Below are 17,701 nucleotides of genomic sequence, written 5' to 3'. Positions count from 1 at the left end.
CTTTCTTCCCCCACCCCCCCATGTAGTGTAGCCTTGTCTTCATCTTAACTATGTAGCCTAAGCTGGCTTTGAACTCACTGCAATCCTATTGCATCAGCCTCCTGAGTGCCAGGTGATTGCAGGTATATGTCATCATGCCTGGCTGAAATTATATTGTGTGAGTCTTTTAAAAATATTTTTTCAAATAAGTCAAAAGTTAATGATTAAAGGAAGTTTGTGTACAGACCCTTTTTCATGAGTATTAGCTACTTGAGTTGCAGGGTTCTGCTTAAGTAATTGGGAAGACAATTCAGGAGGCATTTAGAGAACACTTGTATTCAGCAGATGACAGTATGTGTAAGAGATCTCTTAAAGTAATAATGGAATCTCACACATTTGAAAGAAACTCATAAAGAATAGGCCTGGGTTGGGGGTGTCACTCAGTGGAAGAGCATTTACCTAGTTCTACCTTCAGCACTACAAAAAACAAAACAAAACAAAGACCCAAAGGAAGAGTGGAAAGATGCCAGAGGGAATATTCAGTATCTGGTGAGCTGATAGATTTGATAAGCAAATGGAATTTCTGTGTTCTATTTTTCTATTTTAGAGCCATACTTGATTTAAACAAGTATCACAATTGGGTGCTAAAAGTACTTGGTAAGAGTTTGATAGGGAATAAACTACTCAATCCCAAAGTGTGCTCGGATATTATCACCAAGCAAAATATTAACTACACAGTGAAAAAACCCTGTAGACACTACCTTGTAAGATAACAAGGCTAACTTAACTAAAATTGGAACAATGTAATAATGCTGCCAGAATGTATATTCTGAATCTCTTCACAAGGAAACATCAGACTACTCCAAAAGGAAGAGCATTCCATAAAATTGGCCTATCTTAAAAAATGTCAGTGTCGTGGACATCTTTTCATAGCAGTAGGCATTTATTTATTTATATTATCCTTTTTTAATCACTTCTTGGCCTTTTGGCTAAGATCGAGTGTAGTATATTATCCTTTTTATGGCTTCAATGTAAATAATTTATTTCATCATTTCCCTATTAAAAATTTTAGGTCAATTGTGATTTTTCATTATTATAAACAGTATATGGTAAAGATAATTCTTTTGTCTTTTATATTTGTGACACTAATGCTATTCTCTAGATTCTTTGCTGTGTCAAAGAATGCACATTCTATTAATAAGGTCAGACAGCCTTGAAAGTTTTCATTCTCTTCAATTTAGAGAACCTGTTGGTAGGTCAGGTATTGTTTGTAGTGGGGAGGGCTGTCAAGCTAGCTAGTTATGTATTTATTTATTCGTTTATTTATTTAGTGGGTGGAACTCCAGGCCTTCCACTGAGCTATATGCCCAGCCCTTTTTGTTTTTGAGATAGGCTTTGACTACACATTTAATCCTGTGAGTCCCACTAAATAAGGTAAAACTGGGGTAACTGCTTTTGTCATTCTTTCTGATTCAGCTTTTAAAAGCCATCCATCTCCAAGGCCATGAAGGACCTGTTTACGTGGTGCGTGCTGTTTACCAGAGGACGGCATCGGATGGTGCATTACACTCACTGGTAGTCTCTGCATCTTCAGATTCTACCGTCCGATTCTGGTCTAAAAAGGGTTCAGAAGGTAAGTTGGGATGCATCAAATCCAGATAAATGAAATAGTAATTATTGAATGACAGCTAGAAAATACATGTATGTGATTTTTCCAAACTTGTAGGTAACTTTGTTTTGTTTTTTTATTTTTTGTTTTTTCAGACAGGGTCTCACTATGTGGTTCAGGCTGGCCCTGAACTCACTGTGTATCCCAGGCTGATCTTAAACTCATGGCCATACTCCTGCCTTTGCCTCCTGAGTGTAGGGATTACAGGCTTGTGCCACCATGCATGATTTTCAAGTAGTTTTTAAATGTTTGGGTTTTTTTTAATACTTTCTCAAAATTCATCTATATCAAACTGTTTGACAATATAAATTTATTTGAAGCCTTTTCATATAAGTCATTTTGTTCTCTGAAATGTTGAAATTTGGCCATTAATTTTATATAACCAGTGTGGCCTCAGGATTGACCTTTGTCATCTACCTGCTTACACCCAGGCCTGTGATAATTCTTCCCAAATACTCTAGGTAGGTAAGCTCAGAGAGGGTTGTTCATGGTGTTTTTTGTTGTTTCTTAGTAACATGCCTTCAAACCTTGACCTTTGGAAATGGATTTGCTCTGGCTCTGTCCTTATTCTTTTTGCCTAATACTGATGGTGAGTATCCTGCTAAGTGTATATACAGTATGTGCATATCTCCACATGCCCAGAACTTAAAAGAAATGTGTCTTAGTTTTGTATTTAGATTTTTTTGGTTATTTTTTGTGATGCTGGGGATGGAACAAAGAGTCTCACGTGTGCTATGCAAACGCTTTACTACTGAGCTATACCTAACCCTGCATCTAAATACATTCATGAAACAAGTTCAGATGTGGATAACATTTGTGTTACAATATTCAAATGGTCTAAATATATAGAACATGAGTATAAGGAGAGACTACTAGGAATTTTGGTAGGTGTTCAAAACTTGATTAACTTATACTCAAGATTGGTGCTGCTATTTGTGAAGTAGATTGTGAATGTATATAGATATAATTTAGGGAATACCTAATTAGAAGGTGAAGGTTTGGAATAAATTGAAAATTACTGAAGATGGTCCTTGTGAACATTACTGTCAAGATAAAAATGTTCCTTTTTGTCTCTGCACTCCATCTGTGCCTATCTTGTTTTGTTTGTTTTGAAAAAGGGTCTCCTCTCACTACACAGTTCAGGGTGGGCTTAAACTCACTATGTAGCTTACCACAGTTGGTCTCAGACTGTGAAGGGATCTCCCTGCTTCAGCCTCCTAGGGTGCTGGGATCACAGGCATGCATCACCACACCTGGCTTTATCTTTCCTTTATCTTCCATGAAGATGATAGCTAATATGAAGTAATTCTCTTTCCCTCCTTTGTTACCTGGAAGACATGTTGGTGGCAAGAGGCAGGTCCTGGAAGCACCTACCTCTCTTGCCATTTGCAGCAGAAACTGCCTCCATGATTTCATGTGTAGCTTCCATTTTGTGCAAAGGTTCCCAAGAGGAGTAGCTGCAAACCCTCTGGTTTAATAACACAGAATCTCATTTCTTTCCACTGACATTAAGAACAAGTGACTAGCTATTATTGTTGTTGTTGTTTTTAGTTGACTTAAAATCTTGGAAAAACACATTTAGTAGTAGCAGGACATTTTCTTCTGAGTTCTTATTTTGTTTTACTTCAGATTCGTTAGAGCCATCCTTTGGTAATGTGAATTCGTTTTTTTATCTTACTAAAGAAAGCTTATAATCACTCCTTTCATAGCTTTTTAGCTGCATGCTTAATTGCATGCTTTTATTTTGTCTCAGTGTTGAATTTGTTCTCAAAATATACAGTCTTCAAGTCACACATGTACTCATAAATCATTGTATAGCAGCTATGATGCTAGGCTTCCAATAACTCAGATTTATTCAGTTGGGCTTACAACTTTTCATATTCATCTTTTGGCAGATGTGGTGAAAATCTTCTGCCCTGCTTGCTCTTGAGCTTCTTTTTATTCCTTCTATCATAAATGAAATAGAACAAAGATACTAATTATCTCAGTGATATGATAGTTAATATTTACCAAGTAACAACTGAACAGAATGTTTTAGAGTGTCCGTTTTATTCTTGGAGACTTTTTATGTATTGTGCTTTGCAGTACTGGGGATTAAACCTGGGGCCCCATGCATACCAGACAAGTCCTCTAACACTGAGGTACATCCCCAGCCCTTTTCTTTACTCTTACGTTGAGACAGAGTCTGGCTGAATTGTTCAGGATGGCCTTGTAATCTTTCTGCCTCAGCCTGCTGAATGGCTTGGCTCACGGGCATTTACCACCATACGCAGATCTTGGAGACATCTATTGAGCATCTTCAATTCATGTGTTCAGTGATGTGGGAAATAGAAGTCTTGAGTTCATCACCTCAGCTTAGAATCTACATAGGGGATCATACTTACGGTGGAGTACTTACAGTGATGCTTAATTTTCCCCCTTACAGTACCAATATTAGCCTGTGGTGATGATGACTGCAAAATTCACTTATTTGTGCAACAAAATAATCAGGTAATTAATGGTTTTTATCTTAAGATTAAAATAGTGTTCTGCTTAGTGATATATCTTAATACAGACTATTTTTAATTATTTATTTAAGGAATGTTGTTATTCAAACCCAAATAGTCTAATAAGGAAGTCTTTTTTGATAACCCTATGTTAGGTGGTCTTTTACTCTCTGTATATCCAGTAACTGCGGCCTTGACTACTAGGCCAAGAGTTGGTAGGGAGAAATAAGTCATGGTGTGTGGGAAAAAGAGAAGGAATGTGTGTGTGTGTGTGTGTGTGTGTGTGTGTGTGTTAAATGTTTCAAGTGAGGTTTAACATACCTATAGTGAGGCATGCTGGTAGAATGTATTTGTCCTTCTGCGCTTTAATCTTTTTTTTTTGGTGTTAGGAGGGGGATTGAACCTAGGGCCTTGGTCATGAACTATAGTACCAATCTCTGAGCTTTAGTCTTGTAAACATTTAAATCATTTGAGTACTACAGACTATTATATGTATTCTGTTGCTTAATTAATGATTTAGATATTGCATGATGAGTTTTGTTGCTAAAAGAGTGTTGTAGCCTATGTCTTGATTAGGTAATGTTTTTAGGAAAAATGATGTAGAATTGACTGAGACCAAGTAAGTCATTAATATGCACGAAAAAATGTTAAATTCTTACATTAATACCCATGAATTTTGATATCTTACTAGTTTCAGAAAGTACTTTTTCTCCGTGGACATGAGGATTGGATAAGAGGTGTGGAATGGGCAGCCTTTGGTTAGTATGAAATTTTGCTAACATACAGATGATGGGAGCAAGTATAGGTAACTTCTTAGAAAGCAGCCTCTTATGTTTTAATTTTTAAGTTTTCTTTGTGTAATACCTTTTCACTGTCCCAATTAGAAAAGAAGATACTTGGGGCCGGGGATCTAGCTCAGTGGCATCGCGCCTGCCTCACAAGCGCAAGATCCTGAGTTCAATCCCTGTACCAAAAATAATGAAAAAAAAAAAAGAAGAAGAAAAGAAAAGATACTTAACTTTCTCTTAACAATTAACTATAAATTGAGGATGAAACAAATTGATATTTACAAAATGATACCAGCTGTCTGGCTGTATGCAGACATTCTTGAAAAGTTCTTTGCAGAATTTAGTAGACTATCTGTAGGAAAGTATGTTAGTAGTGTACATAATGTTATTAAAAATGAATGTAGGTCATGAGCCAGGGATTTAGCTTAGTGGCACCACGCCTGCCTTGCAAGCTCAAGGTCATGAGTTTGATTCCTGGTACCAAAAAAATAAAAAAGAATGTTGGTCAAATGACTGAAGGGTAAGCAAGTAAAAGTTGTTTTGTTTTGTTTTTTCGGGAAGTCTAGAAATGTACATACTGAAAGGAGAAAGTCTTCTACAAAACTTTTAAGAATATAATGTTTTAAAAATAATAGAATTTTTTCTTAATTTAGGTAAAGATCTTTTCCTGGCAAGCTGTTCACAAGATTGCCTGATAAGAATATGGAGGCTTTATATAAAATCGAAATTTTCAGAAATGCAAGATAATATAAGACTGAAGGAAAATACTTTTACCATAGCAAATGGAGGTAACTGAAAATATTTGATGTAAAATTATTAGGTCTTGTGAAATTTAGTTTTTCAGAAATGTCAGATTCTATATATTTCTATTTATGAAAATGTCAAATGAATTTATAAAATGTTACTAAATTTTGAGTTTTGGGATAGGACGACCTAAAGAACCAGTGTGAATTTTCCCTCCATACTTTTGCCGGTATATAAGAGAGAAGCTGAAGTTGGGCCAGGGATTTAGCTCAGTGGCACCATGCCTGCCTTGCAAACTCAAGGTCCTGAGTTTGATCCCCAGTGCTGCAAAAATAAAAAAAGAAAGAAAAAGAAAAGAGACAAGCTGAATCCCTGTATTTGAATAGCATATGCAATTCTAGTTTTCCTATTGTCTAGCATTAAAACAATTTCTGCATGGTAGATCTTGTTGGGATGTAGTACTTAGATGACATATTTTTGGATGTGTTTTGTATGCGTATCTGAGTTATGAAGTTAGTTCTCAGTAAATGTCATTCACATAGTTATTTATTACTCTTCTTGGTTTTAAAGCCCATTAGAGTTGAGATTTTGGTAATAAAGTTTAATGGGGAAAACCAGGAAGTGATATAACAAAATTGTAAGTCGCTGAACCCAAGTACTTTTCATATTTTTGTGGTACTGTTGAGTCAAAGCTATCTACATATGAATACAATAACATATGTTTGTGAAGTATAACAACTTCAGAAACTTAAAAAATTTTTTTAATATTTATGACCAGGTGGGGGAAACTATAGAGAAATTTATCTTTAGAACTTTTGTTCATATAATTTTAAACAGTGGGTGAGATTATGAAGTTTAAAATGCATGTTATCTTTGTTAAATCTCAGTGATTGTGTTTTGTTCTGATTTTTGTGATATAATTGTACAACTAATGTGGTTATACAATTGTCGCTTTGAGGAAAGAATACCTTCATTGCTTTTGTTGTAGGTAGTAAAGTAACCTGTGCAGTTACTCTGGAGACTGTGTTGGCTGGTCATGAAAACTGGGTGAATGCAGTTCATTGGCAACCTTCATTTTACAAAGGTGAGGGAAAAAATAACCATAATCCTTTATTTCAGTTGAATTGTACAGTATTTTAAGCTGACTAGCTGGAGTATTTTTTGGAGTGTAATTAGAAATCTCAAATATAAGACACTTTCAAATTGGTAGAAGGTAAAGTTCTTTCCTGGTGTGCTGGATACTCAGTTCCATTGAAAATTGCATTATTAAGTGGGCAAAGTATGATTCTTGCTATGATGCCCAAACTATCTCATGCTCTATGATCTTTGTCTCTTAAAAATTTCTAAGTAGTCATTGAAAAACTGACTTTTTAAAAATTTTGTGGTATTGGGGGATTGAACCTAGAACCTTTTCACTGAGGTACATTCCCAACCATTTTAAAATTTTTGAAACAGTTAAGTTGCCCAGGCTGAGGTCAACTTGCAATCCTTCTGCCCCAGCCTCCTACAGTGGTAGAATTATAGATGTGTGCCACCATACCTGGCTCAAAAAAACTGACTTTCAAGTCAGCTTCACTGAACTCTTTTGTTTCACCCTTAACCTCCAATTATGGAGCACTAGGTTTAGTTTGGCTTTGCTTTGTTTTGTTTCATTTTTTGAGATAGGGTCTCACTACTAGTCCAGGCTGTCCTTGAACTCACTATGTAGCCCACGCTGGCCTCAAAACTCTCAAGTAATCCTCCTGCCTCAGCCTTCCTAATGCTGAGATTACAGAAGTGTGCCACCACACCTGGCAAGAAATGGTGGTTTTATTATGCCTAAGGTGGTGCTGACAGTACAGCTGAGTAAGATGGAGCCTCATGTTCTTCCCCCAACCCCTTCTTTTAAAAAAAGGAACTGTGGTAATTAATGCTCAGGTAATGACCAGTCAGCTCTTACTTATATCATATTTGCTATGGTTATAATTATTCTCTCTTTATGGGCCAACTCTGAATCATCCCATCTGTCCTTGCCTCATGGCTTCTTCCTTTCCCATCCATAACACCTCCATTTTTCCAGCCCAAGTCCTTTATTTCCAGTTAAAACAGGTATCAGCACCTACGCTGTACTGGGAGTTACTGCTTTATCTCTGCACCGTAGAACCAGCTAGCTGTGTGACCGTAGAGCTAGCTTGTGTTTAATTTAAAAACCAGAAAGAGCCAGGCGTGGTGGTGCACGCCTGTAATCCCAGCCCTCGGGAGGCTGAGGCAGGAGGATTGCTGTGAGTTCGAGACCAGCCTGGGCTACATAGTGAGTTCCAGGTCATTCTCAACTACATAGTGAGACCCTGTCCAAAAAAAAAAAAAAAAACAAACAAACAAACAAAAAAACCAGAAAGAAACCTCAATTTCATTTTTACTAAAAATTTAAAATATTTTCACTGTGAAATAAAAATAAGAAGAGGCCATTATTTTGGACTAAGCATTTATACCAGGGCCCAGCAGACCATACTAAATATCAAAATGATCACCATTTTAAAATTCTACCTCACTAAAGCTGAAAAAAAAAAACAAACAAACAAACAAAAAAACCAGAAAGAAACCTCAATTTCATTTTTACTAAAAATTTAAAATATTTTCACTGTGAAATAAAAATAAGAAGAGGCCATTATTTTGGACTAAGCATTTATACCAGGGCCCAGCAGACCATACTAAATATCAAAATGATCACCATTTTAAAATTCTACCTCACTAAAGCTGAAACTAAACTTTTTATCTGGCCTTCCAAGAGAAATCAGGATTAGAGAGGTAGCAGACAAATTTTCCATTGTTTAATAAAAAGTAGATATTATAGATATGGAGAACTTTTGTATGTTGTTTTGACCTTTTCCAAAGCATCCTTCTGTAAGACAGCTATAGTATGAAATAGTGCATATCATTCCCATGCATATTTTTATTGTGTATTATTTTGCTATCATCATACTGTTTTAGAGCTATTAAAACTTGCTATCAATATGTATTTATCTTTTACAATATTTTTAGTTTAACATTTTGGAGATTTATCCATTTTGATTCATGTTGTAATTATTTTTATTATACTATAACTATATTATACTACACTATACTATACTGTTATACTATAATTATAGTATAATACCTGAAAGTAACTATGACTGTTCATATAAAGTAACTTTAACTGTTCTTTTCCTATACTGTTTGCAGATTTTGGCATTATAAACAATGCTCCAGTGAACATTTGTGCAGTACAGTATCTCTATTGTTGTTTTTTTCTGATAAGCTACAAAAATGGTGCCTGTTTATCATCTAAAAGCATTAGTTTTTATTATTTAGATGGTGTTCTGCAGCAGCCAGTGAGATTGTTGTCCGCCTCAATGGATAAAACCATGATTCTCTGGGCTCCACATGAAGAATCAGGTGTTTGGCTAGAAAAGGTAAAATGTAGATATTTAAGGAAGAAGAAATTGGACTTTATAAACTGAATACTTAATCTTGAATCTGTACTTCAAGAGCTGTAAATTTTTATACTTTGTATACATTGGATGAGTTGAAACTTAATCTCTGGAATCCATCCCAGAAATGGGACGATTGCTTGAGATTTATTTTTTGTCTGTTACTATATAGGTTCGAGTAGGTGAAGTAGGTGGAAATACTCTGGGATTTTATGATTGCCAATTCAGTGAGGATGGCTCCATGATCATCGCCCATGCTTTTCACGGAGCACTGCACCTTTGGAAACAGAGTACAGTCAACCCAGTAAGAAAAGCACTTTTAAACCTTTTCTAATCACAGAGTGAATCCTAGATGAAACCTAAGTAGGGTTTACTTATAACACTCTAAAAAATGATAGTTAAAGCATTTAAGTGACTTTTTTTTTGGGGGGGTACCAGGATTGAACTCAGGACCTTGTGTTTTTTTCTTTGTTTTTTTTTTTTAATTTTTTGGAGGACATTGTGCTTTCAAGGCAGGTGCAGTGCCACTGAGCTAAATCTCTGGCCACACAACATTTATTTTTATACACAGTGCATTGTGTTCATACTAGATAAGAAACACATACTTTTTTACAAAGAAAAGTACAGGTATGTACAACATTGATGAGGTACTGCAAGTGTAAATGGGTATATTGAGAGGGCTAGAATGTAGCTGAGTAGTAGAGTGCTTGCCTAACTTTGTGTGAGGCACTTGGTTTATCTCTAGCACTACCACCAAAGGGGGAAAATATTGTGTACATGAAAAATAGAGCCTGGTATGTTCTGTACCTGATACATTAATTTTGGTATCTTAACTAAGAAAATGAGTGAAATATGACTAAACATGTTCTGAACATCCATCTCTTAGCTTCCCTTAGAGAAAAACTTCATGATTTGCATAACTTTTACTTTGTGAGTTTTGTATTAGTTTTGTCATCCACGGGGTTTTGACTTCTTAATTTATGAAGGGATTTACTCTTTCCCTCCTTTTGGAGTTGACCTTTAGGATTGTTTTGACTATTAAAAGCTCTGAAACTGATAAGGTAAGAAATTTTTTTTTTAAGATAAATTTTATTTTCTTAACTGAGGGCACTCACAGAGGAAAAAAAAAAAGCATTGGATTGTTAAGGAGAAATCCAAACCAGAAAACTGTACTTGCCCTTATAATTTGACTTATCAAGTATTGAGGATGATTTGCTTTTGAAATGGGATTCCTATTTTGAGCGGTTTTAGATTAACAGCAAAGGTGAGCAGTAAGTAGAGTTCCCACGTCCCCCTGACCCGATGTATGTAGTGCTTTGCCCACTATCAGCATCTCACACGCAATCCCTCAATCTGTGATACAGTATACTGCTTTCTTTTCTTTTTTCCCTACTGGAGATTGAACTCTAGGGCTCACACAAGCTAGGCATATGCTCTACTCCTGAGCTACATCCCCACCTAAGTGACTTTTAAGAACAAATAAGCACTGCTATTTAGTACTGTTTCTGTAGAAAATGGTGTGGTTAATTCAGAAGTGCTATCCATTGCCCAGATTTTTTTTTTTTTTTTGGCTTTTTGAGACAGGGTCTCACTCTGTAGTTGAGACTGACCTGGAATTCACTGTGTAGCCCAGGCTGGTCTCGAACTCACAGCGATCCTCCTGCCTCAGCCTCCCAAGTGCAGGTATTATAGACGTGCACCACCACACCTGGCTGCCCAGAATTTTTATAAACTCCAATTAGTGCTGACTTCACACTTTTGAGGTCACAGAAAAACTAATATAATTTCTTTGTCACAGCCTTTTTTTAAAATGAGAAATAAGATAATTACTGACTATATTATATTTATCAGACTTGGCTTTGAATGACCTTTCAGTTATTTACATAAATATTTTTTTCCCTGTGGTCAAATTTTACTACCACTTGAGATTATTTAAAAAGACTGTGGACCAAGCATATGATACACTATATTTTGTTGTCATTGTTTATGTGGTTGTTATTGCAAGTTTCTCAGTAGGTGAACCAACTAAGTTTGGTTTGTCTCTTTCCTCTATACCCGTAACTCCTTTAACTTAAAAAAGAAAGCCACACTCAGATCTACTGACTCATTTTACATAATATTTTCCCCTACCCCCCATAATACTGAAGTTGAAATCTAGGGCTTCACAAATGCTAGGCAAGTACTGTACTGTGCAGCTACAAACTCCAGCCTTTTTTTTTTTTTTTGGTATTTTGACTTCTTGACACAGGGTCTGGCTATGTAGTTCAGGCTGGCCTCAGACTCACTATATGTAGCCCATGCGTCGAACTTAGCGCAATGCTCCTACCTCTGCCTCTCAAGTGCTAGGAGTATAGGCATGTGCCACCATGCCCAGCTGTTTTTCATTTTTGGAACAAGGTCTCACTGAGTTGTGCAGGCTGGGCTTGAACTTGTGATCGTCTGCCTTATTGCCCCAAGTAGCTGGAACTACAGATTTGTGCCATCATGCCTGTAATTCTTTTTTCTTTTATTTACTTAAACAAATACAGAGTACAATATATATGCCATTATTATTCTGCATACATTACAAATATGAATTTGTTTAATCCTCTTGATGCCTTCTGAGGTAGATGTCATTGTACCTGTTTTACAGAAGAGTTATTTAAGAAGGATGAAGTTGAGTCTGTGCTGGAATAGAGGGAATTAATGATGGGGAAAGGTTACTATTCAGAGGGTACACCTCAGTTCTTACATGGTTAATTGGGAAGCAAATCATATTATTTCCTCTTGTTTTTTTTTTTTTTTTTTTTTTTTTTTTGGTACCAGGGATCAAACTCAGGTCCTTGTGCTTGCAAGGCAGGTAGCAGAACCACTGAGCTAAATCCCCGGCCTCCACCATCCTCTCTTGTAATACTTAGTGTTTCATGTTGCCAGGGGCTTTCGTTTCCTCTTTCTTTTTTGCTTTACTTTGAGTAGTGGTGGTTTTTTATTATCTTGATACACGTCATGAGCACTTTCATTGCAGAGAGAGTGGACTCCAGAGATTGTCATTTCAGGACATTTTGATGGTGTCCAAGATCTAGTGTGGGATCCAGAAGGAGAATTTATCATCACTGTTTCTACTGATCAGACAACTCGACTTTTTGCTCCATGGAAAAGAAAAGACCAGTCACAGGTAAAATGTCTTCTTACTTGACTAATCCACTTAAAAACACTTCCATGAACCCATGCAAAGTGAGCTAACATTGTCATTGGTAAAATGAAATTAAAACAATAATGAGATACTACTATAATTACTCAATTTTGCTGAAGTGAAAAAAACACTGATAGTAACAAGTACTGGTAAGGATACAGAGTGACTAAAATTTAGATACTTTGCTAGTGGGAATGCAAAATGATCCAGCCACTCTGGAAAATAGTTTTGCATTTTCTTTAAAACTTAGACATATATCTGCTCTCTGCAATGTATGTATGTATGTATGTGTGTATTTTATCTATTTTTTTTTTTTTGAGGCAGGGTCTCCCTTTGTATTTCAGGCTGGCCTTGAAGTCACTCTGTAGCCCAGGCTGGCCTTGAACTCATAGAGATTCTTACCTCAGCCTCCCAAATATTAGGATTACAGCATGTGCCACCTTGCTCAGCCAAATTTTGGAAACTTCAAGTTTGTAGTAAAAGCCAATTTCTAAAGTCATATAATGTTAAATAATAATAGAGAGCAGTTCTGTTCAAGAACATTTTCAGTCTTGGCCATAAACTTTACCGCTAATAAGCCATTGAACTGCTCTGTGGTAAGGAAAAATGAGTTTCCTCAGCTGTAATTTCTGACAGAAGTTCATGAAACTGACCAGAGATCAGTCTGAGAGCTGAGGAAGTTTGTCAGTGACATTACTGTCTCAGTAGCACATGACAGATCTCTTTGAGTAACATCCATAACCAACTAAAAAACAAATCAGATCATTTGTAATGTTTTTCTGTGGCTCTTGTTTTATCAATAGTTAAAAATTTATTTGTGGATGAATCTTTTCCATGGTCATAGTTCTGTAGCATAGTAAATTTTGTATTTCATATTTAGCTTATTGATAAGAACCAGCTTTTGAAATGTGGTCATTTTTATTTTATTTTATTGCCCAGGTGACTTGGCATGAAATTGCAAGGCCTCAGATACATGGATATGACCTGAAATGTTTGACAATGATTAATCGGTTTCAGTTTGTGTCTGGAGCAGATGAAAAGGTTCTTAGAGTCTTTTCTGCACCTCGGAATTTTGTGGAAAATTTTTGTGCCATTTCAGGACAGTCAGTGAGTCATGTGCTTTGTGATGTGAGTATTTCTCTAAATGCTTTTCTTAAATCAAGTCATTTTGTTTTAAATTCTAAATTTTTTTGTGTGAGCCTACAAATGCTCAACAGTCATCATTCATTATTGGCTTGACAAATTTTTGTGTTGCACTGTAGCACTTAGTGATACCAGTATTAAACCAATAATTTTATTTAACAGATGAGCCCAAAATACTATAAAGCAGCCATGTTGTATTCATTTGTGACATGGATATTATATATTGGGGCTGTGCTAGGTGATTAAGATAAATTATAAAAGCTGCATTCCATTTCAGAGAAATTACTTTCTTGCTGTATGATGGGAATAAGAGAACAGTGGAACTAACAAAATGAAACAAGGTAATAATAATATCAGTTGCAATGAGGCTGTAGGGAAAAAGGAGCCCTTCTACACTCTTGGTGGGAATGTAAACTAGAACAGCCACTGTGGATATCATTATGGAGATTTCCTCAACAAACTAAAACTAGAAATTCCTTTTGACCTAGCTGTTTCCCCTAACAGTTAGCTTCCTAAAAGAGTTAAAGTCATATTGCAATGATACATGCGTACCCATGTTTATAGCAGCACAATTCATAATAGCTAAATCTTGGAAGCAGCCTATATAAAATGTGGTATAAACTTATAATGGAATACTGCTCCACCATAAAGAAAGATAACCTTGAGTCACTTGTAGGAAAATGGAGGCACCTTGATACATAATGTTAGGTGAAATGAATCAGACACACAAGCTTAAGTATCGTGTAGTTTCTCTTACATGAGAGAGTCAAATTATAAAGAGCAAAATGAAAGATAGATAATAGTAGGGAGATAGATCTTTCTCAAATGCGAAGATGGAGGGGGAGAAGAAAGATGAAAAAAGGAATTAAGATGTGTTACATACATGAATCAACTTCACACAAGAAATGTAAACATATACTACAGATATGTACTAATTAAAATAAAATAATTTAAAAAATAAATTTGGGAGAGCAAATAAAACAAAACCTCAGGTAGTTGCTAAATCTTTAGGTGATAAAATAAGTTTCATAGAAGGAAGAAGTCACTGTATTAGAGTAATGAGAACGCATTTAATGGGACTTCACTTGAGATTTGTTTTATTTTTTATTATTATTAATTATTGTTGTTGTTTTTTGGTATCGGGGATCGAATTTAGGCCCTTGTGCTTATGAGGCAGGCGGTGGAACCACTGAGCCAAATCCCCAGCCCATAAGTTTTTATTTTGATTATACCCCCTTTCTATAAAAGATTTGAGCGACCCAGGCATCGTGGCGCATGTCTGTAATCTCAGCACTTGGGAGGCTGAGGCAGGAGGATCGCTGTGAGTTCAAGACCAGTCTGGGCTACATAGTGAGTTCCACGTCAGTCTCTACATAGTGAGACCCTGTCTCAAAAAAAATTTTTTTTTGAGTGACATAAAAATACATGGGTTATAGAAATTATAAAGTAATTTTGAAGGAGGAGAAATTTAGTAGGATCACCATGTTACCCAGAAGGGTGTATATTACAGTTCTTTACTTACAGTTGGGTAACAGATTTGGTTCTGAGCTTCATAGGTAGAAGGGAGGAAGGAGAGCAAGCAAGCAGAAAGGTGACCAGCACTTTTGGAGTAGGTGTTGGAAAGAAGAGGGAAATGGAGGGGCAGGAGAAAGTCAAATAGTGTATCTTGGGAGGCAGGCACATCTCAGACTGTGGGGTGCTGTTGGAAGCCCCCACACAAAGACTATGATAAAAAGAAGTTTGAGACAAGAGTTATCTGAGGGCCTGGAGACTGAAGAAAGTGAAGTCAGCACCATCTGGGATAGCCGGGAGAAGAAAGTGAGAGTCATTTGAAATAAAGCATTGAGCTATGTTCGCTGACATACATGTTGTGCTTCATGCTATGAGCTTTCTGAATTACACTGAAACTGTTTAAGATTCTGTTCTGCTTGTTCCTAGTAATAATGGACAGTGGGAATGCGAGCCAAAGGGAAGTCTTTGGGGAAGAGGGAGTCTTGTTTGTAGTTACTGACTTCCTGTTTGTAGTTTAGCATATGAGTGTGAGGGGCAGTCCTATTCAGGATCTCTTCAGTTCTAGGGATTGAAATGTGGTTTCTTGGGATTCCATGCAAGGCTCAATCCCAGCTATACATTCAGTTTTGTATCCCAACATGCAGCAGCTGTGTACACTGGAATATCTCTTGCTCTCTTCCAGCCTTTGCTCCCTCTCTCTCTTTTTATATATATATTTTTTTGTTTGTTTGTTTTTGGTACCGGGGATCAAACCTCTGGCCCTTGCGCTTGCAAGGCAGGTGCCAGCACCACTGAGCTAAATCCTAGGCCCTTTGATCCCTCTCTTAAATTTGGGGATAGCCATATAGAAATGCTTATTGCTCTTTTCCACTCTGTTATTTTTCTTGGTTTCAGAGATAAAGTATACAGTTCCTTATGTCCCAGGTCGCCATTCTTTAGGGTGGTTTGAACTCACATTACTCATGCTTGTGTTTAGTTTCAGCCCCTGTATTAAAGTTTAAATTGTAAGAAACACTCTTAGAATGTGGTCTTGTGCCAGTTTTGATGGCTAGCATATGGTTTCACATGTAATAACTTGGTTGCTTTAAGTTGCAGAATATTGCCTCTTCAAGTGACACTCTTAACCAAGTTTTAAAACATAGCTTTCAATTATTTAAATATGTTTAATGAAAATACTGTGACTCTCCCTTTCTGGGAAACATCTGTGTTTGCAGGATCATTGTCAAAGATATGCCTGTGAGGCCTTCTTGGAGTGAGACATCTGGGCTTTCCATTTTCAGCCTACTGTCTTTCTTGTGAGAACCTGAAAACCGTTGAGCTGTTAGGATTTGAGGAGCTTATGGATGACAGGATGACTGACTTTGAGGACAGGTTAGGGCCTGTCTGTTGGAGAGTGGTTGCTCAGTGTTGCATCTCTTGGTTCAGGAAGTGGAACAGTGAGAAGATGTCCACGCAAGGGGGTCTTGAAGCAGTTTCTCAGCATTTATGAACATGACTTTTACAGAACCTGAGGTAACAGTAACTTTAAAACTTCTATAAATGTTATTTTTTATTCCAGCAAGGCAGTGATCTTCCAGAAGGAGCTACTGTCCCTGCATTGGGATTATCAAATAAAGCTGTCTTTCAGGGTAAGAATGTTTTCTGAAAAATTATTGAACCCATATTGGTATGTAAAACCTAGTTATAGACTTTAGAAGATATACCTAATGTTTGCTAGTGAAGATTTTTTTTTAAAGTAACAACACATCTTCACTGTCAAATATTTTGGGTTAAGTATTCTGCTTACACATGTAGAACATTAAAGTAGGTACAGCTTTCACAAAGTGTTTTCTAGAACACTACATCCACACGTGAATGTGGACAACCTTGACAGTGTGTTGTATAGTCTAAAAAAATTTGTGACCTGATAGGTCAAAAAAATGGCAGGAATCTTTATGGAATTCATTAATGCATCTAGGAGCTTGTTTGGAAAATACTGGAACAGTAGAATAATTTTTGCTGTGGAACCAAAGTTTTGAAATAACGCCATTTTGAGATGTCACTGCTTGCTAATGGGTGACAGCCTTAGTACTGAGACAGCATAAGTGACATAAAGATGGTGGCTCTGTTCATGGTGGTGTGTTTCTTTCACTAGGTGATATAGCTTCTCAGCCTGCTGATGAGCAAGAGCTATTTACTAGTACTGGTTTTGAGTATCACCAGGTGGCCTTTCAGTCCTCCCTGCTTACTGGTAAGAAATGATAAAAACATGATTTAATAAAATCACTGGTAAACACAGTAAGGTACATCACTGCTGATCTAAATAAGTGCTATAGAATTTCCTGGTTTTGGTGTAAAAAAAATTGGAATACTATACATTTATTTTAGAACCTCCCACCGAGGATCATCTTCTGCAGAATACTTTGTGGCCTGAAGTTCAAAAACTGTAAGTTAAATTATGCTCCTTGGTCTGATTCTATTATAATATGTGACTCCCAGCAACTTGATTTTTTTTTCATTTGCTCATATTTTTGTTTTTCTGAGACAAGGTTTCACTATGTAGTTCAGGCAGGCCTTGAACTCACTATGCAGCCCAGGCTGGCCTCAAACTTTTAACGATTCTCCTGCCTCAGCCTCCTCAGTGCTGGGGCTATAGACATGCACCACCACACCACCACATCCTGCTTCAATTTGATTTTGGTGCTTTGCCCTCCTCTTGCCTACATTTTCTTCCTGCTTTCCAGATCTTTGTAGTGGCCCTTCAAAGGGATGAGGGATGA

The 17,701-nt window shown here is 36.7% G+C and overlaps 1 protein-coding gene across 1 annotated transcript in view; it reads left to right on the top strand.

The window, feature by feature from the left end:
- Elp2 (elongator acetyltransferase complex subunit 2) overlaps positions 1 to 17,701 on the top strand; it is a 45,337-nt gene that overhangs the window by 10,361 nt on the left and 17,275 nt on the right. The window contains exons 4-16 of the mRNA XM_010638039.3: positions 1,456 to 1,612; positions 2,160 to 2,237; positions 4,074 to 4,138; positions 4,826 to 4,892; positions 5,576 to 5,710; positions 6,655 to 6,750; positions 8,997 to 9,097; positions 9,288 to 9,419; positions 12,120 to 12,269; positions 13,227 to 13,415; positions 16,501 to 16,570; positions 17,077 to 17,172; positions 17,310 to 17,367. Coding sequence (XP_010636341.1) covers positions 1,456 to 1,612; positions 2,160 to 2,237; positions 4,074 to 4,138; positions 4,826 to 4,892; positions 5,576 to 5,710; positions 6,655 to 6,750; positions 8,997 to 9,097; positions 9,288 to 9,419; positions 12,120 to 12,269; positions 13,227 to 13,415; positions 16,501 to 16,570; positions 17,077 to 17,172; positions 17,310 to 17,367 — 1,394 coding nt within the window. The remainder of the gene's footprint in view (positions 1 to 1,455; positions 1,613 to 2,159; positions 2,238 to 4,073; positions 4,139 to 4,825; positions 4,893 to 5,575; positions 5,711 to 6,654; positions 6,751 to 8,996; positions 9,098 to 9,287; positions 9,420 to 12,119; positions 12,270 to 13,226; positions 13,416 to 16,500; positions 16,571 to 17,076; positions 17,173 to 17,309; positions 17,368 to 17,701) is intronic.

This window comes from Fukomys damarensis, unplaced genomic scaffold (genome assembly GCF_012274545.1).
Source record: "Fukomys damarensis isolate Sample0158 unplaced genomic scaffold, DMR_v1.0_HiC HiC_scaffold_30, whole genome shotgun sequence".
Taxonomy (NCBI): domain Eukaryota; kingdom Metazoa; phylum Chordata; class Mammalia; order Rodentia; family Bathyergidae; genus Fukomys; species Fukomys damarensis.
This window is presented reverse-complemented; position numbering and strand designations above follow the sequence as displayed.